Source organism: Belonocnema kinseyi, chromosome 5 (assembly GCF_010883055.1).
Source record: "Belonocnema kinseyi isolate 2016_QV_RU_SX_M_011 chromosome 5, B_treatae_v1, whole genome shotgun sequence".
Lineage (NCBI taxonomy): Eukaryota > Metazoa > Arthropoda > Insecta > Hymenoptera > Cynipidae > Belonocnema > Belonocnema kinseyi.
In genome coordinates, this window is record NC_046661.1 from 118573653 (window position 1) to 118596008 (window position 22356).

The window sequence follows — 22356 nt, forward strand, 5'->3', positions numbered from 1 at the left end:
CATTTTTGTTGCACAAAAAATAATGAAAAATAAAAAATTTCATTTTGTGGTCAAACTATGCAGTATATGAAAAAAGTTGAATCAACAAAAATTATGATCCTGAAAAAACTACCAATTCGTTAACAATCACTTTTTAATAGGACGCGTATTTTTTGTGTTATTCGTGAAAAATATCTTTGAAAATAAAAAAATAACAATTTACGGAAGAACAGCACAAATTACGAAAAAAAAGATTTAACACTGATTGTTTATCGGAAAAAGGGCTACAAATTTGTTATGAATCACCTTTTGATAGGACACGTAGTTTTGGTTTTAATCATAAAAATGATATCACAATAAAAATTCAAAATTTGTGGAAAAACGACAAAAGGTTTGGTGAACTCGGAAATTATCAGATATTTTTCTTGAGAAGGTTGACAAGACTTTTACTTAACTTCCATGCAGTTATTTATTATTTAACTCATATGCATTTAAAAAATATTCTTATCAATGTTCAAAATATTATTTAAACTGTGTTATTGTTCTCAATTTATAAATTTTTTAAAAATTGGCACCGTTTTGTCACTCTGTTGGCAAACCTGAAAACTGCGTTCGACTTTTGATTCTTACGCATGCGGATAAGTTAAAAATAAATCAAATCAGTGAAAAATTGGATGAAATATTGTGGTGCACAGTGGTGCAGCATGTTGACGCATGATACACAAAATTATCAGCCGACCCGGAATTATGTAACGTGTGGTTGCCTTTTCCACCGATACGGGTGAGAACTGAGATGAGATAATGTTTTATCATATCGTGTTTCTTGCGCAAAGTAGCTGTGCATTGGAAATTTATAATGGACGAAAGTGGAGTTGTGTCTGTGAAAATTCTATTTTTTGCTAAAGCTCGTGAATTATCATGTGTTAAGGAATCGAAATTAACGATACCGAAGGAGATCACTTACCACAGCCTTAGGGATAAGATTGTTAAAAAATTTAACTTGGGAGACATCCGGGAAAATCTTATTTTGGCTCTTAACGAAGGTTTTGTGACTGAAGACGTGAAACTTAACCTCTCGGAAAAAGACGAAATTGCTGTTATTCCACCTTTAAGTGGAGGTTCGTATTCATCTTTTTATTTTTAAATCAGAGTTTCACCTTGTTAATGATTTCGGAAGTTATCATTTTCTTCTTTTTAGAGAGAAGCATGTTATCTTGCTTGCAAGTGTATTCCGTCTTCCTAACCTCAAAACTTAAATTTCACGATATATTATTTTTACCTAATATTTCTTATTTCATGTCATGTATGAATGTATAAATTTTAAACTAAAAAGTATCAAATTTTAAGAATAGTTACACTTTCAGTTTAAAAACTAAATTTTCAATGCAAACAATTTCTATTGTTGAATTAAACTAAAAAACACGAATTTAAAAAATAACAGTCGAATCCTCAACCAAAATGAATAAATTTTTAAATATTAAGATTAATTTTCTGTCCAAAAAGATGAATTTTTACCAAAATACATGAATGTTCCACAGAACTATCAAATTTTCCACCCGATCCTATGTATTTTTAACAAAAAAGTCAATTTTCTACCAAGCACATCTAATGTTTCAAATAAATAGTTTAATTTTTAACTAAATAGTTGCATTTTCTACCAAATTAGTTCAATTTTCAACAACAAAAGTAATACAAATTTCAACAAAAATGTAATAGTTACATGTTCAGTTTAATTAATAATAATGTAATAATTAATATTTTTAAAATGAAATTCTTGAATTTACTGCTAAAAAGAAAATTTTTTGAAAAAGGACGAATTTTTAACTTAATAGTTGTAGTTTTTATATAAAAAATTTGGTATATACGAAGATATAATTTTTCGAACAAAAAAGACGCATCTTCTATAAAAAAATTGAATTTTCGATCCGAAAATGAGAATTTTTAATAAAAATATTACTTTTCAATTATATACTTTAATTTTCTAAAAAATGGTTAAATTTTTACACAAGAAGACGAATTTTCTACAGACTAGTTTAATTTTCAAATCGAAAAAATGTATTCTCAACGAAACCTGTATTACTTGATATGAAAAATATAAGGAATAATTCTATTTTCAATTTTTTTTAAACTGGTTAAATTTTCCATTTTAAAGATAAATTTTTTGTTAAAAACGAAAAGTGTAAATGATGAAGTTTTAACAAAAAAAGATTTCAATCTTAATCAAAAAAGTTAAATGCAATAAAAAAACGAAAATTCAACAAAATAGTTCAAGTTTCAACCAAAGAGATGGTTTTTGAACTTTTGGCTTAAAAATTACTGCTTTATAGAAAATATATGTATTTGGTTGACAATCATGGTTAATTTTTTTAAAATTTAATCCGTTATCGTGGAGAATTTAAATATTTTGTTGAAAATTCGTCTTTTTAATTATATTCCATTTTTTTTATTTTTAATATTTTTTGGTTCAAATGTCAACTATTACATTTTTGGGTGAAAATTAGAATCTTCATGTTAAAACAAGTTCAACTGCTTTGTAGAGAATTCGTCTGTTTAGCTTGAAAATTCAATAGTCTTGTAGAAAATAGGATTTCCTTTTATTGAAAATTAATTTTTTAAAGTGAAATTTTAACTATTCGATTTTTTGTTGAAAATGTATGCAATTTGTTGATAGTTTGTGATTTTTCCTTTAAATTCAGCTATTTTTTTGAAAATTCAGCTCGTTGGTTCAATGCTAATCTTTAAAAGAATTTAATGTTTAAAAATTAAAAATTTTTTGTAGTTTAAAAATGTTTTTAATTACAAAATTTAAAACCCTTCAAAGTAGAAATCATCAAAATTCAAGCATTAAAGCTTAAGTTGTTTGATAATAAATGTAAACTTGAAAACACGTAAAGCTCGTAGTGTTTATATATTTAAAACATTTTAAAAGAGTTCACATTTAGAATTTTTGTAAACTCTCTATTTTTTTATTTTATTCTAAAATCGATATATCAAAATCAACCTTCGCTTTTCTTGCCTGTTTGGTAGAAGCAATTTAACAACCCTCGTAATATTAAAAATATTACGTTTTTCAATTTCCTCGGAAATAAATGAGTTAAACCATACTTTTTCACTAATGTAAATAGTTGGTAATTTATTATTGAAACATGCATTTTTGTAAATCATGCAACGATCCTTTTGAAGGTTATGCTTTTTTATTTGTTTAAAGTTTAAATATTATAATGTCAGTTATTAAATCTAAATATTGTTTGTATAAAATTTAGATAAATAAATATATAACTTCGAAAAATCTGTTCAAAACATGTTTTGGTGATTTTAATTTTTTTGTTTATCGTCTCATAATGAGAAAGTATTAATTTCATTTTATTTTGCAAATAATGTATACAATTTTTAATTGTTTTTTGTACTGTAAATATTATTATATCAACACGAGCTTTATATCTTATTTATAAAAGGCATCGGAGTCGATTCAAATCATTGATGGAAAAAGAATTGAAGAATTTAAAAGCGTCAATATTCTGAAAATTTAAAGCAATATCTACGTAATGTTCAGGCCACAAAAAGTAAAAAATGTATATGTGAATGTATATAAATTGTGAAATTAAGTATTTTTATGAATTTAGGATAAAATGGACAAACCAAAGGATATTGTACAACTGCAACATGCCAGATTAAATATAAATGATATAGTGGATTTGGTAACGTCGCCAAAAAGTGGAGCAATTTCCACTTTTATAGGAACCACGCGAGATAACTTTGGAAGCAAGAGTGTAAGTTTAAAAAAAAAATTTTTAAGAATAATTTACTCATAATTATATATTTGAACACGATTTTCTAAAAATAAAATTCATGCATGAATTTCATAAAAGTTAATAACCAATTTAAAACTGATATTATGCAATGAATTGTCATACACAATATTGTTTTTTATGCAATTTGCAAAGTTTGTAGAATAATTAAACTCTAAAAATTCACAATATTTCTCGCAATGTTTAAAATTCTGCAGATTTGATCGGTCAAAATTACAGTTTTTTTTACAAAAATCACAGTTTTTAGTGAAAAAAATTATATATAGTTTTGAATTCGTAATTCTAAAACAGTTAAACTTTTTGACCTTGAAACAGAAGTTTTTTCTTGACAAATTATTTTTTATTTTTATTTTCGGAGATTTTTTATCCTTATTTTTAGTAGATGGAAAAATATTTTATTGGAAAATATCAAGAATTAATAATAATTCCAAAGGAAGTGTTAAAAATTAAACGATTGAAAATTTAAGCATTTTAAATTTAGTTCAAAATAAAAAATTAAACTGTCTGAAACTGAAACATCACTAATTGAATAAATCCGGTAACTTTAAATGGTTAAAATTTGACAGTTCTGAATTTTTATGTAGAATGCTAAATTTTTAATTTTTCTCTTTCATAGGTTTTCATTTTGCAAATAAAATTGAATTGGTTGAATTTTGAAAATTATAATTAACAATTATAAATTATTGATTCTTAAGCGATTTAAATTCACTTCAAATATATATTTTTTATTTTATATTTTAGAATATTTTAGATTTTAGAATTTTCATTTTAGACAAATTGATCTAATCAGCTTTAATGGTAAATTATAATTTTGTTATGCAGTAACAATTTAAAATTCTAGAATTTCAGTATCTTTGACTGAAAGCTGGTCAAATTTTACTCGCCTTGAATTAAAAATGACTCAAAATACCCAAAAAAAAATCTTTCAGTTTGAAGATTTTTCATTTTAGATTTTTAATTCTTAAGCGTACATTTTAATTTTAAGAATTTTTAAATGCAGTTATAAACACTTAAACAATTAAAATTTTAAAGCGTTTAAAATAGAAGATTTCTGACAAAACCCATTTTTAGTTGATCAACTGCCAATATAAATTAATTATATAAATATAAATAAATTTCAGAATTTTCAGATTTTAACATTAAAAATTAAACTGTTTCAATTGGGAAGTCTAATTACTTAAACAAATGTTAAACGCTCGATTGAAACTATATATTTTCAATTTTATAATAATTTCAAAATAGTATATATTCATAAACAAAGGCTTTTTAACATTTTTTAATATTATTGCATTCTACAATATTCCGTGTTCAAACCATTCAATTTGACATTTTTTAATTAGAAAAAGAGCAATTATATAATATTTCGAAATATTTGACTGTTCATTTAAAATCAGCAATTATAAGTAAAGTATTGAAAACTAAACTTTGAACGTTACAATTTTAAATTGTTCTATTGAAAAAAAATGATTTGTAAGTTAAATGGTTGAATTTTGATGTATAAATAACAATTAACATCTATTTTTCTTTTTAAAAAATTGAGTTAAAGAGATATTTAGAAGTTTTGAGAAAAAACAAAATTAATTTAAAATTTGAAATTATTTCAATTAATTTAAACGAAATTTCTGTGTATAGACAAAATCCGGCTTTTCGTACTAAAATTTCGATGCAAATAGTCCACTGTCTGATTTGAAAAAAATATTTAGAAGGATCGACAAAATTATAAAATATTAAGGCGGAAGATTTCATGGCAATATTTTTAATTTGGCAGGAAATTAAAAAAGCTGTAGGAAAAATTCGAATTATTTTAAAAGATTTTTAAAAGTGTTGAAAAACAAAAATAATTTAAAATTTTAAAAAATGTAAAACGACATTTTAATGCTTCAAGATTTCGAAATAAACTTTTGAAGAAATTTAAAAAAGGTTCAGTTCATTAAAAAAATGTAATCGTTCAATTTACAATGATTTTAGGTTAAATTTGTTTAAAATCATATAATTTAAAAATTTTTTAATGTATTAATATTTATTCTTTAATTTAGAGTATTTCAAATGATAACGTGGATTCATATTTTTTGGACTGAATCTAAATTTATAATAGTTTAAATTTTTTAATTTGGCAGTTTAACTATATTTAATTTAACATTGTCCAGTTGAAAAGTGTTAATAGCTTTAGAGTTCGATTTTTAAAATTTTATTGTCCCTGAAAAATGTTTGCGAACTGGGAAGTGACTGGGAATTTTTTTCTTTAATTAAAATTGCCACCCTGCATACAATTTCAATTCCTTTACATTTTCAATGATCCAATTTCCATAATTCTAATCGTACAATATTCAATTTTTATCGTTTTGACATTGTTCCATTTTTGAAATTTCAATCTGAAATCATTCAATTTCGTTTCGACTTAGAAGTTACACAATTGAACTCCTTTTCCTAATTAAATTGTCGAAAATCATTCAATATATTATTTTAAAATTCACACATTTTTAATTCGAAATTAATTTTTTATTAAGGCAAACCAAACATTACTGGGACAAAGTAAAAAGTACGTCCAATACTGGGACAATAATAAATATCGTTGAGTACCTTTTATATTCCAACATAAATCATGAAAGTAAAAATTTTCTAGTATTTTTGAAGTTCTTTAGAATTTATTACCACTATTTATTTTTGTTCTGACAAGTTATACATTTAGTAAAAAATAATGAAAAATACTCAAAATCTGTGAATGAACTGCTGCCAAATTCGCTATTTTTGTGTATTTCAAAACTTTCCGCATAACTTTTATAGCCTTGGATTATTAAAATTTCCTACACTTATAGAATAAGTAATGTTTTTTCATATTTTTAATATGTTTAAGAATAAAATTCATAACTTTTTTATTTACATATCATAAGTTTCTTTTTTTAATAAAAATTAGTAAATATGCATTAAAATTTCATATTACATATTATAAATTTTAATGAGATTAATATTATCAATTTAACTTCTTAAATAAATTTAAAAAATTAAAACTCGTATTTTTAAATTAAAAATTCAATAGTTTGCTAGAAATTTTTTTATTTCTTGACTGAAAAATCAGTTTTTTATTAATATTTGAACTATTTGATTGAAAATTCGTCTTTTTGGTTCTAAAATTTATCTGTTTACTTATGGAAATTTCATCTTTCGTGAGAAAAAATGAAACTGTGATTATAAATTAATCTGTTTAGATTGAGGCCTTAACAGTTTTTTTAATAGTTTTTTTTTATATAATTCAAATGCTTTCAATTTGTAATTAAAATATTTTTTGGGTTGAAATATCAACTATTATATTTCTTGATCAGAATTCACCTTTTTTGTTTAACCTAATACTTCAATTTTCTAACAAATTTTTGATTTTTAAAATAAAAAGACTAATTTTCTACCAAAAAGATGAATTCTAATAAAAAAATATAATCGCTAATAGTTCAACCAAAAATTGTTTTAATTATAAATTAGAAACAATAAAATTTATTGAAAAAAATTAGTTTAAAAAATAAACGATTTTTCACCCAAACATTTCGATTTGTAACAAAAACAGATCAAATTTCTACCAAAAGAGATGATTTGTCAACCAAATCAGATTTTTGATTAAAAAAACGAACAAAATATTTCAACCTGATAGTTGCATTTTTCTAAAAAATATGAAATTTATCATTAAAAAGATCAATTTTGTAACCGAAAAGACGAATTTTCAACAAAATAGTTGAAATATTAATCAAAAAGATTTTTCACTCAATGAAATTGTCAACCAAATAATACAATTTTTAACCAAAAAATAATCCAAATTGTTAGAATTAGAGGTCTCACTAAACTACTTTGAACTACTTTTTAAGAATAAATGATTAATTAAATGTCAAGCGTGAAGCTTATAAACAATATTTTTAATATTAATTAATTGAATTTAATAATATCTTCAGGGTGGCCACTGGACCGGGAAACCGGGAAATGACCGGGAATTTTCTGAAACTGGGAAATGACAGTGAATTTATTTCTTGATCATGAATTTTACAAATTTTCAGAAGAAAAATTTGTCAAAGTTCGATTTCAACAGTTTCAAAAATAATTAGCTGAATTGATATCTTTTTCAATTTTGATATCATTTTTTTTATGATGCGTAATTCGAAAATCTTTTACCTGAAAAATTCTCTATTGTAGATTTTTATTTTTAATTTAAAGAATTTTAACGTGCAGTCTTGAAGACTTAAGCAATTAAAAAGTTTGATGTTTAAAATTTTTGATAAAAAACAGTTTTATTTTATCAACTGTAAATATAAATACATAATTTTTAAAATGGATCTGTACTTTAAGTATTAAAAACTGAACAATAATTTATTTGATAAAACGATTCTAAATCCGTTGAATGTTAAAGAATTTCCAGATTCGTAATTAAAGGCTTTTATTAAATTAAAAATATTGTTTCAGTCTAAATTATTCAATTTTTAACTCATTTAACTACAAAAAAAATTGATTAAGAAAAGGGTTAATTATTTAATATTTAGTAATATTTGACTTGTAATTTAAGAAGACTAAATTATAGCCAAATCTTTAAAAGTAAAGAATTTGAAACTTAATTTTTTGACATAGAAAGCTTTATATTGTTAAAATTTCGAAAAGCTTTTAACATTTGAACATCACAATTTTTATTGTTCTACTTAATAAAATGATTAATTTGTAAGCGAAATTGTTTAATTTTGACGTATAAATAATAATTGAACACGTATTATTTGTAGAAAATTTTTAGTAATTTTAAGAGATATTCGGAAGTTTTGAAAAGATTCAAAAAAATTAATTTAAAACTTAAAATGATATTAAGTAATTTAAACGAAATTTGTGAAAAAAATTCAGAACTTCTAAACATATTTTAAATTGAATAAATTTTTTCCTACAATTTTTAGAAAATCTTAAAAATGTTTAAAAAATCCTTAAATTCTTTCGGGTCGTTTTTAATAATATTGGAGTTCTCTTTAAATCTTTTCGAATATCCTGTAAAATAATTGTTCAAAATCTAGAATCATTTCCGATTTTCCTAGGAATTTAAAGAAAATGTTTTTATTTTTTTGTAAACTGCAAAAATCTACATTTTGTTTTAAATTAGGTTGTGAGTATTTGCATTGAAATTTCGTTACGAATAACCAAATTTTTTCGGTAAATACACCTCGTTAAAATTATTTGAAATCATTTCAAGTTCTAAATTAATTTTTAATCTTTTTGAAACTTCTAAATGTTTCTTAAAATTACTCTAATTGTTTCTAAAAATAATAATTGTTCAATTGTTATTTAGAAATTCAAATTTTAAGGACATTTTTTTTTAATTCGCAGGATGTTCTAAAATTTGTAGTACAAATTCAATTAATTTTTAAAGTTATTGAGAAGTTTTGAAAAAATGTCAAAACTAAAAGCTAAATTTGAACAAATTTAAAACTACTTCTAGATTTCTCAAGATTTTAAAATGCAATTTTAAATAAATAAAATTAAAAATGTTTAAATTTAAATTTAAATTCTAATTTAAGAACTCTTAAGTGGAAAAAATTTTAATTTGAAAATATTTAATAACCTGAAATAACTGAATAATATAATTTTGACCATTTTTAATGTTAATTGATTGATTCTTTAATTTAGAGTATTCAAAATGTTAACCTGGATTTATATTTTTAGAACTTAGCCTAAATCTTTCAACTCTATAATTTATGAATGTTAAAAATTCTTAATTTTGTAGTTTAAATTCATTAAACTTGAAATTATTCAGTTGAAAAGTGTTAGTACTTTCCAGTTTATATGTGTAAATTATTGAGCAATTCAATAGAAAAATGTTTAAACTTCAATTTTATAAGTTCAAAATTCAAGAGTTCAATTTTGAATGATTTATTTATGTTTTATTTTTATTACTTGTACTTTTACTGTTTAGCTTTATATTTCGATTTTTTACGGGAAAAAATCGGGAAATGACCGGGAATTTTGTTCTTTGATTAAAACGGTCACCCTGTATCTTGTTATTTTGTTAAGCAAAATGTTAACATGTTCATTTGAATTTTATTTAAAAATAGAGAAAGATAAATTCTTCATGATTTATAACAATCCATTCTTGCTTTTTAATGTATTCTATAATTGGAAGTTATTTGTACCATTTTATTTTGAATAACCCCATTGGATTTTCCTCGTCCCAGTATTGGCTTATTTTGTGTCCCACTCATGGCTATACCTCAAAATTCTTGTCCCACTAATGGGCGATCTGAGTAGGTTTAAACATATCCATTTAAATTAATTAACTATAAAATTAATAAAGTATTTTCGGTTCTAATCGATGAAATAATGTATGAGTCACTTATTTTAACGGTTTTTTGTACAAAAAGTTGTAACTCACCATTTTAAATTGTGTTTATGTGGGTTAACTTTTCGTAACTGTCCGTTTACTTTAATGATTGCCTAAAAAATTATTAAAGCATAATATTTAAAAATTCATTCAATAATTGATTTTTAAATGGTTTATATATTATTTATGTTAGGAAATGAAAATCCAGAGACGTTAACAGGTGCTTTGCGCGCGTGCATTCATTGTCAGTCTGTAATAAAATGCATCTCTGGATTTTCTTTTATTAGACATACAAATTTCCTTATCCTACTTATTATATGAATATTTATCGGTGGAAAGCCGGGAGATGAAAATGTAAAACAATAGTGGCCAATCTGATCAGCGAAGCTTAAAGCTTTAAATTAATAATGAACTTGTGACTGATGAAATTACAAACGATGTATTTCAGGTGCTGAAATTAGAATATGAAGCTTACGAACCAATGGCATTAAAGGAGATGAAGAATCTCTGCGCAAAAGTGCGTTCTCAGTGGGAAGTCGATCGAATAGCAATATTCCATCGCTTGGGGGAAGTTCCAGTTTCCGAAGTAAGCGTGGTTATTGCCATTTCTTCCGCTCACAGAAAAGAATCCCTCGAAGCTGTGAACAATGCAATTGATATGCTTAAAGCCTCGGTTCCAATCTGGAAGAAGGAAATTTATGCAAAGGAGGAACCCCAATGGAAAGAAAACAAGGAATGCTCCTGGTCTTCCTGTAAATGAAATTCACTACTTAAAAAAAAAACAATTCTATTTTCTATAAAATTTCATTATGCTAACACTCTTTTCTACTTTATATGTTTACAATCTATTTAGATGAATTCAATAGTTTTATTAGGTTAAAGTAGACATAATAAATAAATGAAGCACGACAGTATTTTATAATAAGTTTATTTGGCAGAGAAAAGTAAGGGATTAAGAAAAAGTCTTGTAGAAATCAGGGTGTTTCTATAACTGTAAATAACTGTCGAGAAGAACCATTTTTTAAATTTTAATTTAAAATTGATTTATTCTGTTTATAAAAGATTATAGATGTAAACTCTTCTTACAAAAACAAGTATCCAACTACCAAATTTGGGTCACAACGAACAAACAAAAAATCCTATTTTAATCTGAAAAATTTGAAAAAAAATTTAAATAAATAAGAATTAATTTTCGGACAAAAATAAAAAAGAGGAAAGAAAAATGAGAAGGCAGCCAACCACATCCGCTTCCTTATATTTTTCTTTCTTTCGTCTTTTTTATTCTTATTATCATCAAATTACAATAAAATAACATTGAAAATAAAAATATATAAATAAAATTGCATTACCAACTTTTCGGTACTCGTACAGTACTCTTGCAAGTTTACATCAATTTGATTATTGGACGTTAAATGCTATTTTCAATTTGGATTTTAATCTAATTCTGGTCTTAAATATAAATTCTGGTTTTTTTCAGTTGAAAATTCAAGTATCTTCGTTAAAAATGTACTTTTTATTTAAAACTCATATTTTCATGTTAAACAGTCTAAGTTCAATCTTTATTAGACGGAAATTCAACTATTTTTTTTTAATTTGTCTTTTTAATTTAAAAATTCGTCTATTTTAGTAGAAATTGCATCTCTTTTGGGCAAAAATGCAACTGTTTGGTTGAAAAACTATTTTTTGTTTTAAAGTCATCCTTTTTGGTTATAATTGTAACGGTTTTGTTGAAAATTCGTATTTCTGTGTTGGAAACTCGAGTATCTTAGTAAAAAAATCTGCTTTTTATTTAAAACTCATGTTTTGATGTTAAAAGCCAAACTAAAATCTTTTATACATGAAAATTCAACTGTTTTTTAATTTGTCTTTTCAATTTTAAAAATTCACCTATTTTAGTAGAAATTGCATCTTTCTTGGGAAAAAATACAACTTTTTGGTTGAAATTGTAACAGTTTTGTTGAAAATTCCTATTTTTGTTTTGAAAATTCAAGTACCTTCGTAAAAAAAAATCTGTGTTTTATTTAAAACTCAAGTTTTTATGTAAAAAGTAAAACTAAAATCTTTTTTAGATGAAAATTCAACTTTTTTTTTAATTTGTCTCTTTAATTTAAAAAATTCATCTATTTTAGTAAAAATTGCATCTTTCTTGGGAAAAAATACAACTTTTTGATTGAAATTGCAACGGTTTTCTTGAAAATTCGTATTTTTGTGTTGAAAATTCAAGTATCTTCGTAAAAAAAATCTGCTTTGTATTTATAACTTATATTTTGTTGTAAAAAGTTCAACTGAAATATTTTTTAGATGAAAATTCAACCTTGTTTTTAAAATTTTTCTTCTTAATTAAAAAATTAATTTATTTTAGTAGAAATTGCATCTTTTCTGGATAAAAAAATGCAAGGCTTAGGTTGAAAATTCAACAATTTTGTTATTGTCATGCTTTTTAGTTCAAAATTCAGCTGTTTTGTTGAAACTTCCTCTTTCCGGTTTACAAAATCAAGTATTTTCGTAGAAAATTTACTTCTTGTTTAAAACTCATAAAAATGAAACTGTTGGTTGAAAATTAATCTTCTTTCCTTGAGTTAAAAGTTGAACTAGTTTGTTAAAAACTGATTTTTTTTAAATCTCTTTGGTTGAGAATTGAACTATTTTGTTGGAAATTAATGTTGTTTGCTGAAAAATTATATTTTCTGGTTGAAAATTCAATTTTTGTATAGAAAAATACTTTTTTCTTGAGAAATATTCTTTTAAGGTTGAAAATTCAAGTATCTCCGTAGAATATTTACTTTTTCTTTAAAACTCGTATTTTGATGTTGAAAAGTCAGAGTGAAATCCTTTTTGGATGAAAATTCAACTGTTTTTTTATTTTATTTTTGTCTTTAAATAAAAAACTATTCTATTTTAGTAAAAATTGCATCTTCCTTCTATAAAAGTGCACGTAATTGGTTGAAAATTCAAAAATTTAGTTTAAAAAATCATCCTTGGTGGTGGAAAATTCAACTTTTTTGTTGAAATTTCATCTTTTTGTGTAGAAAATTAAACTATGTTCATAGAAAATTTACTTCTCGTTTAAAACTCGTATATAGAAGTTGAGAAATTACTTGAATATTTTTTGTTAAAAAATAAATTTGTTACAAATTTAAAAATTATTCTATTTTAGTAAAAATTGCATCTTCCTTCCATAAAAATGCATGTTTTTGATTAAAAGTGCAACAGTTTTGTTCAAAAGTCATCCTTTTTGGGTTTGAAAATTGAACTACATTCGTACAAAAATTTACTTCTTGTTTGAAACTCGTATTTTGATTTTGAAAAGTCAAACTAAACTCTTTTTTATGAAAAGTTAACTATTTAAAAAAATGTGTTTTTCTGATTAAAAAATTCATCTATTTTAGTAGAGATTTTACCATTCTAAGATCACTATTTTGTTTGAAAATATTGGTTGATCCACTTTGTTGAGAAATTATTTTTTGTTGAAGATTCATATTTTTAGCTGAAAATTCGTCTCTGGTTGAAAGTTTAACTATTTTGTTAAACATTTTGTTTATTAATTGAAAATTCAACTGCGTGTGTAAAAGTTGAACTACTTTATTAAAAACTTATTTTTTTAAATAAAGCTTTATCTGTTTGGTTGAAAATTAACTATTTTTTTGAATATTATTTTTTTACAGCAAATTCACATTTTCTTGTGGAAAATTCAATGCTTATTAGTTGAAAATTCGTTGTTTTGGTGTTCAAATTAATTTTTTAATGAAATTTCATCTTTTCTGGTTCAAATATCAATTATTAAACTTTTTTCTTAAGAAATATTCTTTTAAGGTTGAAAATTCAACTGTTTTGTTGAAAAATCATCTTTTTGGGTGAAAAATTGAAGTATCTTCGTAGAAAATTTTCATCTCGTTTAAAATTCGTATTTAGATGTTGAGAAATTACGTGCATATTTTTAGTAAAAAAATTAAATTCTTGTTTTAATTTGTATTTTTAAGTAAAAAATTAATCTATTTTAGTAAAAATAGCATCTTTCTTTGATGAAAATGCAAGTGTTCGTTTAAAAATTTAACAATTTTGTTAAAAAGTCATTCTTTTTGGGTTGAAAATTGAAGTATATTCGTACAAAAATTTACTTGTTGTTTAAAACTCATATTTTGATTTTGAAAAGTTAAACTGAACTCTTTTTTTTATGAAAATTCAACTATTTTTAAAAATGTGTTTTTCTGATTTAAAAAATTCATCTATTTTAGTAGAGATTTCATCTTTCTAAGATCACTATTTTGTTTGAAAATGTTGGTTGATCGACTTTGTTGAGGAATTATTTTTTTGTTGAAGATTCATATTTTTAGTTGAAAATTCAACTGCGTGTGTAAAAGTTGAAATACTTTATTAAAAACTTATTTTTTTGAATGAAGGTTTATCTGTTTTATTGAAAATTTAACATTAATTTTGTGCTGAAAATTCAAATTTTTATGTGAAAAAATGCAATGCCTGTACAGAAAAGAGGGAAAGTTCAACAGTTTAGATAAATAATTCTTTTAAGACTAAAAAAATATTTATTTGTAGAAAATTCGTATTTTTTATTTTAAAATTCGTTTTTCAGAATGAAGTTTTATCTTTTCTGGTTTAAATATCAACTATTACACTTTTGTTGTTGTTGAGAAATTATCTTTTTAGTTTGAAAATTTAAGGATTTTTATAAATGCATGCTTTATGATAGAAACGTAAATTTTGTTCAAAATAAATTAATGAAACATTTTTATCTGAAAGCTATTTTATTCCGTTTATAGTTAACAGTATTAAAAGAATAAAATGCTGGGATTTGAATATTAGTGGTCAGGGAAAATAAAAAATTGACCGTGGAAAAATCAGGGAATTTTTTGATAGTGAAATTTGACAAAATGAAAAAAAAAATGAAATGAAATTACTTATAAATCAACGATATTCTATTTGTATTAGAGACGAAATAAGTCCTAAAGTTATAAATTGCTTAATTTACTGTCTCTGAAAGTTGTATAAATCTTTCGTAAATATTTATAATATATGCATAAATATTTATATGTTCAATTCTTTATATGCAAAGCATTTATTAATTTAAATGCAAAAAAGTTTCCATTAGTTTTTAGTGCAATATCTTATTATTTCAGGAAACCATAAATTACGTACATTAAGGTGGAGTAGGTGGCTTATAAATATTTTTTACTGGAGGATCTTTTGTTAAAGCTGTTAAAATATGTTCTCTGTTTATATTTGGCTTATAATAAAACTTTTTAAAAAACTTTATTGTCTACTTATTCCTATTATGTCTCCTAATCTCTTAAATGATTGAAAATTACTTTATTAAGCAGGTGGATCGTTGCGGAGTGAGGAAAACCGTTTCCAAGAAAAAGTGAAAATCGAAGTCCCTTCGGAGGATGAGGACGACAATTTTTCGGATGGAAAATCTCATGTGATCATTGATCCCAGCATTGTGCAAGTGAGAGCGGATTCGGAAGAACTGAATCGTCGAATTCAAGCTTTTATTTCGAGAAAACGCGAGCAAGTTAATCTTGTGAATGTACAGGAATTTTGTTTCCATGGGTCAGTGATTATTAATAATTTAATTCTTTGTAACACAGACTGTTTCCCAACAATATTATTAGATTAGTTTAATAATTATTTAATTGCAGAAGTGGAGCAGATGAAACAATAGAGTCTTGTGCTCGAGTGGATGCTATTCTTACGAGACATAAGGACTCCAAGAGTCATATGAAAGGTACTTGAATACTCTCGAGATTCTCTTTGACTTGAATTTTCATTTCTTTTATTTCCAGTTCACAGAGTATTGAATCCGTGGGGTCCACAGACAACCGTTCCATCTACTTTAGAGAAAACGAAGACAACGGATCAGTCCTGTAATTATCCGCCAGCACTGGAAGAACGCTTGTCAAGCAGCGAAAAACTTTTAGGAATCAATAAACCCGTGCCTCGAGATATATACGAAAGACTTAAAATCATTGAGGATCGAGTCTTACAGTTGGAAAGCCTTTCTCCAGAGTATAGAGACTTTTGGGTGAGAAGGAATTTTAATTCTAATTACTGGAATATTCTAAGTAATCGAAGAGATGAGAATATTAGGGTGAAAATCAAAAAGTTGATGATATGTTCTATATAATATTATCTAACAATATACGCTTGTGCTTGGAGAAACAATTTCCGTTCTCAGAAGGTTTTATTAGGCTTATTTTCTCCAATAATATCCGTTTCAAAATCAATTCGATTAAATACTGGATTTTTTTGTATTTAGGATAATACATGCTTTGGAGGTAAAGATTTATACATTTTATATATGTTTATAAATCAAAAACCAGCATTTTAGTCTTTTGTGATATTTTTACCATAGGATCTTTTTTATAGAAGGATCTTTTTTAGGATCTTTTAGGATTTTATACGATCTTTTTATATTTTTTTTATTTTATAAAAGATTACTTTTTAACAAAATAAGTGAATTTTTAATCTAAAAGTTCGTCTTTCAAAAAAAAGTTTAATAGTTGTTATTTCAACCAGTGAAGATTAAATTTTATTTTTTTAAATGAGGTTTAGAACCAAGAAGACGAGTTTTTAACAAATAAAGATTTTCCAGTCATGAAAGAAAAAAAAAGTTGATCTAAACTTAAACCTTCAAGCCAAAAAACAATGTTCATATTGGAAAGGGCGGTCTACCATTTCACCACCTGGTGCCGAAAACTGGAACGAGAAAGAGTAGGTACAATTTTCAAATTGTACATTAATTTTTGCATAAAAGTGTTTTTACGGTTGTTGTGTAAACTATAAAACAATTATTGAATAATAAAAACAAATCTTTATAAAAAAAAACAAAAAGTATCAAATAGAATTTCCATCTTATAAAGTAAAAAATACATTATTGTCAAATAGGTTTAAAAAAAACAATTATTTCATGTAAGTTTCAATGCATTTAAGTTTAAATAAACTTTAATTAATGTATGTAGCGACTAATTTTATTTAGATGATGTGAAGAATACGAATAATAGACGATTTAGGGTGGCCGTTTTAATCCAAGAAAAAAATTCCAGGTCATTTTCCGTTTTTCCCGGTTTGCAAACATTTTTCATGGTCAATGAAATTTAAAAAATCTAACTCTAAAACTAACAATTTTTCCATTTGAATTAATTAAAACTGAGGTGCAAATGAAAGCCCTCAAAGTGGAACTCTTGAATTTGATACTTTGAAAATTGAAGTTAGTTTTTGAATTCAATAATTTTGTATTCAAATCTGATTCAAATGCTCAATAATTTATACGTATAAAATCGAAGCTGCTAACACATTTAAACTGAACCATTTTTTATTAAATCCAGTTAAACAAATTAAAAATTTAATAAATTGGAGAATTCAAAGATTCAGATTCAGTTCTAAAAATATAAATTCACGTTACCATTTTCAATTATCTAAAGTCTAAATTGAAGATTTAATCAATGAATTAAAAAATTTTCAAAATTATATAATATAAAGCAATTTTAAGCCAGAAACTTTAAAAATGGAAAGATTATATTTTTTTATAAACTGAACAATTCTTAAATTAAAAGTTAAATTATTTAAATTTTAAATTGTTAAAAAATCCTTCAAATGTTTCTAAATTTTATTTGAAAATCTTGAAACAACTGCATGTTTACATTTTTTTTCAAATTTTTTTATTATTTCCGAAATTATTTCAGAACTTCTAAACATCTTTTAAAATGAATCCAATTTTTTCTAAATGTTTTTGTTAGTTCTGCCAAATTAAACAAATTTCCTTAAAATCTTCCGCATTCATTTTTAATAATTTTATAAATCTTTCTAAAATGCTTTGAATAATCACACAAAATTATCTTTTCAAAATAAAAAATAATTATTAATTTTCATAGGAAATGTTTTTTAATCTTCTGAAGCCATTCAAAAATATTTGAAATTTGTTGTACGAAATCTGCCAAAATTTCTAATTATTTCTTCAACTCCTTTGAATTTTGTATAGAATAATATGTGTTCAATTGCTATTTATACATCGACGTTCAACAGTTTGACTTGCAAATGAATTTTTTTCAAATAGAACCATTAAAACCTAACGTTCAAAAATTAATTTGTAATATTTTACTATAATTACTGATTTTAAATAAACAGTCAGATATTTGTAAATAATAAGTCATTCTTATTTTTCTCAAATAAAAAAAATTCAAATTGAATCGTTTAAAAATTGAATATTTTAGACTAAAATAATATGTGAAATTTAATAAAAGCTTTTAGTTATAAATATATTATTTTAAGGTTATTTTAAAATTAAAAAGAGTTTATAAAGTGTCAATAAGACGTTTACATTTGTTTAACTAATAAGAATTTCCAATTAAAATAGTTTACATAATTTTTAACGTTAGAAACTGGAAATTCTAAAATTCCGAACTGATTTCGAATCGTCTTGTAAAATTAATTATTATTTACTATTTAAATCTTAAAGATCAATTCAGTTTTAAATGTCATTATTAATTTATATTCACAGTTGATCAGCTAAAAATGTTTTTTTGTCTAAAATCTTCGTTTTTAAACAATAATAATTTCTAATGGTTTCAGTCTTTAAAACTGCATTTTAAAGTTCCTTAAAATAAAATATTTACTTAACAATTAAAATCCAAAATTTAAAATTTGACAAAGTGAACGATTTTGGAAATGTGCATTCTAAACTGAATGATATTTAGCAACAAAATTTCTTAACAAAGTGTATCAACCCAAATTTTCGAACAAAATAGTTACATTTTTAACCAAAAAGCGTTACTTTTTGAAAAAATTGTTCAATTTTCAACCAAACACTTGCATTTTTATTGAAGAAAGCTACAATCGATACCAAAAATAGATTGATTGTGTCATCAAAGAGAATTTTTCGTAAAAATAGTTGATTTTTCATCCAAAAAATATTTCAGTTTGACTTTTCAACATATCCATTTTAAATAAGAAGTAAATTTTCGAAAAAAGTTGAATTTTCAACCAAAAGAATGTCTTTTTAACAAAATTGTTTAATTTTCAACCGGACCCTTACATTTTTATCGAAGAATGATGTAATTTACACCAAAATAGATGAATTGTTTCCGTAAAAAGACAAATTTAAAAAAAAAATAGAATTTTCGTCCAAATAATATTTCAATTTGACTTTTCTACATCAAAATATAAATTTTAAATGAAAAGTAAACTTCTTACGTAGATACTTCAATTTTCGACACATAAAGATGAATTTTCCAACAAAGCAGTTGAATTTTCAACCAAAAAGGATGACTCTTTAATAAAATTGTTGAATTTTAAAATTTAAAAAAAAATAGTTTAATTTTTTTTTCAAAAATATTTCAGTTGATTACTCAACACCAAAATATGAATTTCAATCAAAAAGTAAATTTTCTATTGAAATAGTGGAATTTTCTAACCAAAAAGACGAATTTTCAACAAAACAGTTGAATTTCCAACCAAAAAGCATGACTTTTCAACAAAATTTTGGACTTTTCTAGCAAATAATAAAATTTAGAAGTAAAATGATAATTTTCAGGAGGAAGAAACTGCAAAAAAAAGGAAATTAAATTACTAAGGAAAAAATTATATCAGGGTTAACTCAAAACTTTATTTTAAAAAGTCCCTAATTTTTCTATATTATCGTTATTTAAAAAAATTTAAGTGTCTTTTAATAAAGCAATATTTTACTTTTATTATAATGTTTTGCCACATGCAAAATGATGTATAAATATATAATTTTCCTAAATAAGCACAAAAAACGAAAACTAATTGATGTGTTATTGACATTAATTTATATAATTAATGCCCAAAGTAAAAATATGACGAAAATAATCATTATTAGGGTAATTAGGGCGTTTTTTATTTCGAAAAATAAGTATATATAAAATATTTTGACTTAAAATATAGTTTAAATGGTTTATGTCAAAAGATAATCATTAAATACGTTGAATTATTTATTTCAACTAAGAGCGTACTTCATCATCTCGCAAATTATTATTTTTACACATATTGTAAAAAAATGCTTTAAATTAAAAGTTTAATTTATTTTTTTTTATTTTTTTTTGTTTATTTTTTTAATTAAAAGTATTTCTGATTTTTTTATTTTCACCTAATTATTAACAATGATTTTTAAATGTTATTGGATCAGATAAATTAAGCCGTTTTTTTTCTAATATTTCTTTCAGGTGGGTGAACATAATGAAAGTTTGAATAAAATATTTAGGCCAGATAGAAAGCGGGTATGTATTTTATTTTATGTTCTATATGGTTTTTCAAGATTTAAATAAAAACTCTTAATTTACTTAATTGGCGTTTCCTTTAGCGTACTTTTTCAGCTTCGTGTAGCCATTTTTAATCTTGGAATTAATTCTCAAGTTTAGACTAACCCATATTTTTAGATTTGAAATGATTTTATTTTGTCTGGAGTTTGAATTAAATTATATTAAATTTTGATATTTTTAAAATCTGATTGAAAAGCGTTCAAATTTTAAATTTTAAAATGAGGCATTAAAACTTTCCTTTCCTTAGAATAAAACAAAGAATCTAACGATCAAATTTGCACAAGCAGCACAAAATGTTCCCATTGCAATCTGAAAAAGACAAAAAACTTCTTCTTCCTAAAAAATAAAAGAAAAAAATGTTCCCTCCTTCTGGCAAGAAATAAAAAGGAGGAAAGAAAAATGAGAAAATTCCAAATCCTCTTCCGTATTTTTTTAATTTCTTTTGTCTTTTTTTCCATCATTATCAAATCACAATAAAAAACATTTGTAAAAATAATCACCAACGTTCCGGCACTCATACAGCACCCTTATCAAGGCAAAGAAAATTATATAAGAAAATAAAAATTTAAATTAAAACAAAAATTAAATTAAAATAAAATAAAAATAGAATGAAAATAAAAGTTTTAGTCGGCATGCACAGGAGCACTGCCTGTGCCTGCAGACTACTATTTCTACTTTAATTTTATGCTTATTTAATCTTATTTAATTTTAATTTAATTTTAATTTAATTTTAATTTAATTTTCTTTTAATTTTTTAATTTAGTTTAATTTTTATTTTCTTAAATAATTTTCTTTGCCTTGATAAGGGTACTGTATGAGTGCCGAAACGTTGGTGATTATTTTTACAAATATTTTTTATTGTGATTTGATAATGATGGAAAAAAGACGAAAGAAATAAAAAAGAGAAGAAAGGGGATTTGGAATTATCTCATTTTTCTTTCCTCTATTTTATTTATGGCCAGAAGGAGGGAAAATTTTTTTTCTTTTATTTATTTCTTTTTTTTTAATTTTGGAAGACGCAAACTAGTTAATAAATAAATAAAAATTTAAATTTTTCTTTTTGCAGACGTTTTTGACGGCTGAGCTTGATACGAAGCTTCACGAACTGGAAGATAGGTATGCTAAGAAGATCAAATGAATGCAGTCGCACTTTTTCTCTAAAATTGTACATAATTACTTAGGTTTTATTTTTATATATTAGAATAAAACGCACTGTTATTGCTTGTGCTTGTATAAAGAAATAATTAAGATATGAAAAGAATAAATTATTTTTTTATAGTATTAAAATAAGGTAATTTTTTCTGCAATCACGCGTTTTCTGATTGATACAGTCACAATTTTAAGTTTATATTATAATCCTAAAAACGAATTCAGTCATTTTAAAAAGAATTAGGTTAATGAGACTTTGTGATAATAATTTTTTAATGTTCATACAAGTCTACATTTTAAAGTTTATTGTTAAAAACCGAAATAAATGCTGAAAACACTTGAACTTTTAATAGTTATTTTAAGTCATATGCAGAGAATTTGAAAATTTTGATAAAACGTTTCGTCCCAAAAAATGTATATAAATTAAAGTTTAAATTTGTAAAAAAAATCAAAGCTTCTTAAATGAAAATATCACATTAGGTACTTTTTTTCAAAAAATTAACTCATGGGTTAATCACTATTCAATTCAGGTCTATACCTATTTCGAGAATTGTCTTGAATTTTTTTTTAAATATATCAGGGTATTTTTAAAGATTCCGATATATTTTGAATGGATTTCAATAATCTTATTTCAAAAATTTTTCAAACTTTATAGGCATTTTCAATAGTTCTAATTTGAATTATTTTAGGAAATTTTAAAAGATTTCAAGGAGTTTTTTGTTAATTTAATTAATTTGAAGTGATTTTAAGGCGTTTAAATTTTAATGAATTGAAAGAATTTATTCACGAAGCATTTTTTAAT

The 22356-nt window shown here is 23.8% G+C and overlaps 2 protein-coding genes across 3 annotated transcripts; both read left to right on the plus strand.

Annotated features, from left to right (window-relative positions):
• The first annotated feature begins 759 nt into the window (after positions 1-759).
• On the plus strand, positions 760-1123 carry LOC117173855 (molybdopterin synthase sulfur carrier subunit). The gene has a single exon (XM_033362502.1). The coding sequence runs from the start codon at positions 836-838 to the stop codon at positions 1121-1123; it is 288 nt and encodes a 95-aa protein (XP_033218393.1). The 5' UTR covers positions 760-835.
• On the plus strand, positions 979-21586 carry LOC117173303 (molybdopterin synthase catalytic subunit). Of its 2 annotated transcripts, none has more exons than XM_033361790.1 (8): positions 979-1097; positions 3603-3749; positions 10565-10868; positions 15447-15681; positions 15771-15856; positions 15915-16153; positions 20310-20363; positions 21472-21586. In XM_033361790.1, exons 2-8 carry the CDS (start codon positions 3609-3611, stop codon positions 21541-21543), a joined length of 1131 nt encoding a protein of 376 aa, XP_033217681.1. In that variant the 5' UTR covers positions 979-1097; positions 3603-3608; the 3' UTR covers positions 21544-21586. The 2 variants fall into 2 exon arrangements, with proteins under 2 accessions (XP_033217681.1, XP_033217682.1); XM_033361791.1 differs by having other exon boundaries at positions 15450-15681.
• The last annotated feature ends 770 nt before the right edge of the window (positions 21587-22356 follow it).

Coding starts and splice junctions, on each gene's coding strand:
- LOC117173855 (XM_033362502.1), top strand. CDS start 836: ATGGACGAAAGTGGAGTTGTGTCTGTGAAAATTCTATTTTTTGCTAAA.
- LOC117173303 (XM_033361790.1), top strand. CDS start 3,609: ATGGACAAACCAAAGGATATTGTACAACTGCAACATGCCAGATTAAAT. Junction 3,750..10,564: donor ATAACTTTGGAAGCAAGAGT/GTAAGTTTAAAA, acceptor GATGTATTTCAG/GTGCTGAAATTAGAATATGA. Junction 16,154..20,309: donor CAGAGTATAGAGACTTTTGG/GTGAGAAGGAAT, acceptor TATTTCTTTCAG/GTGGGTGAACATAATGAAAG.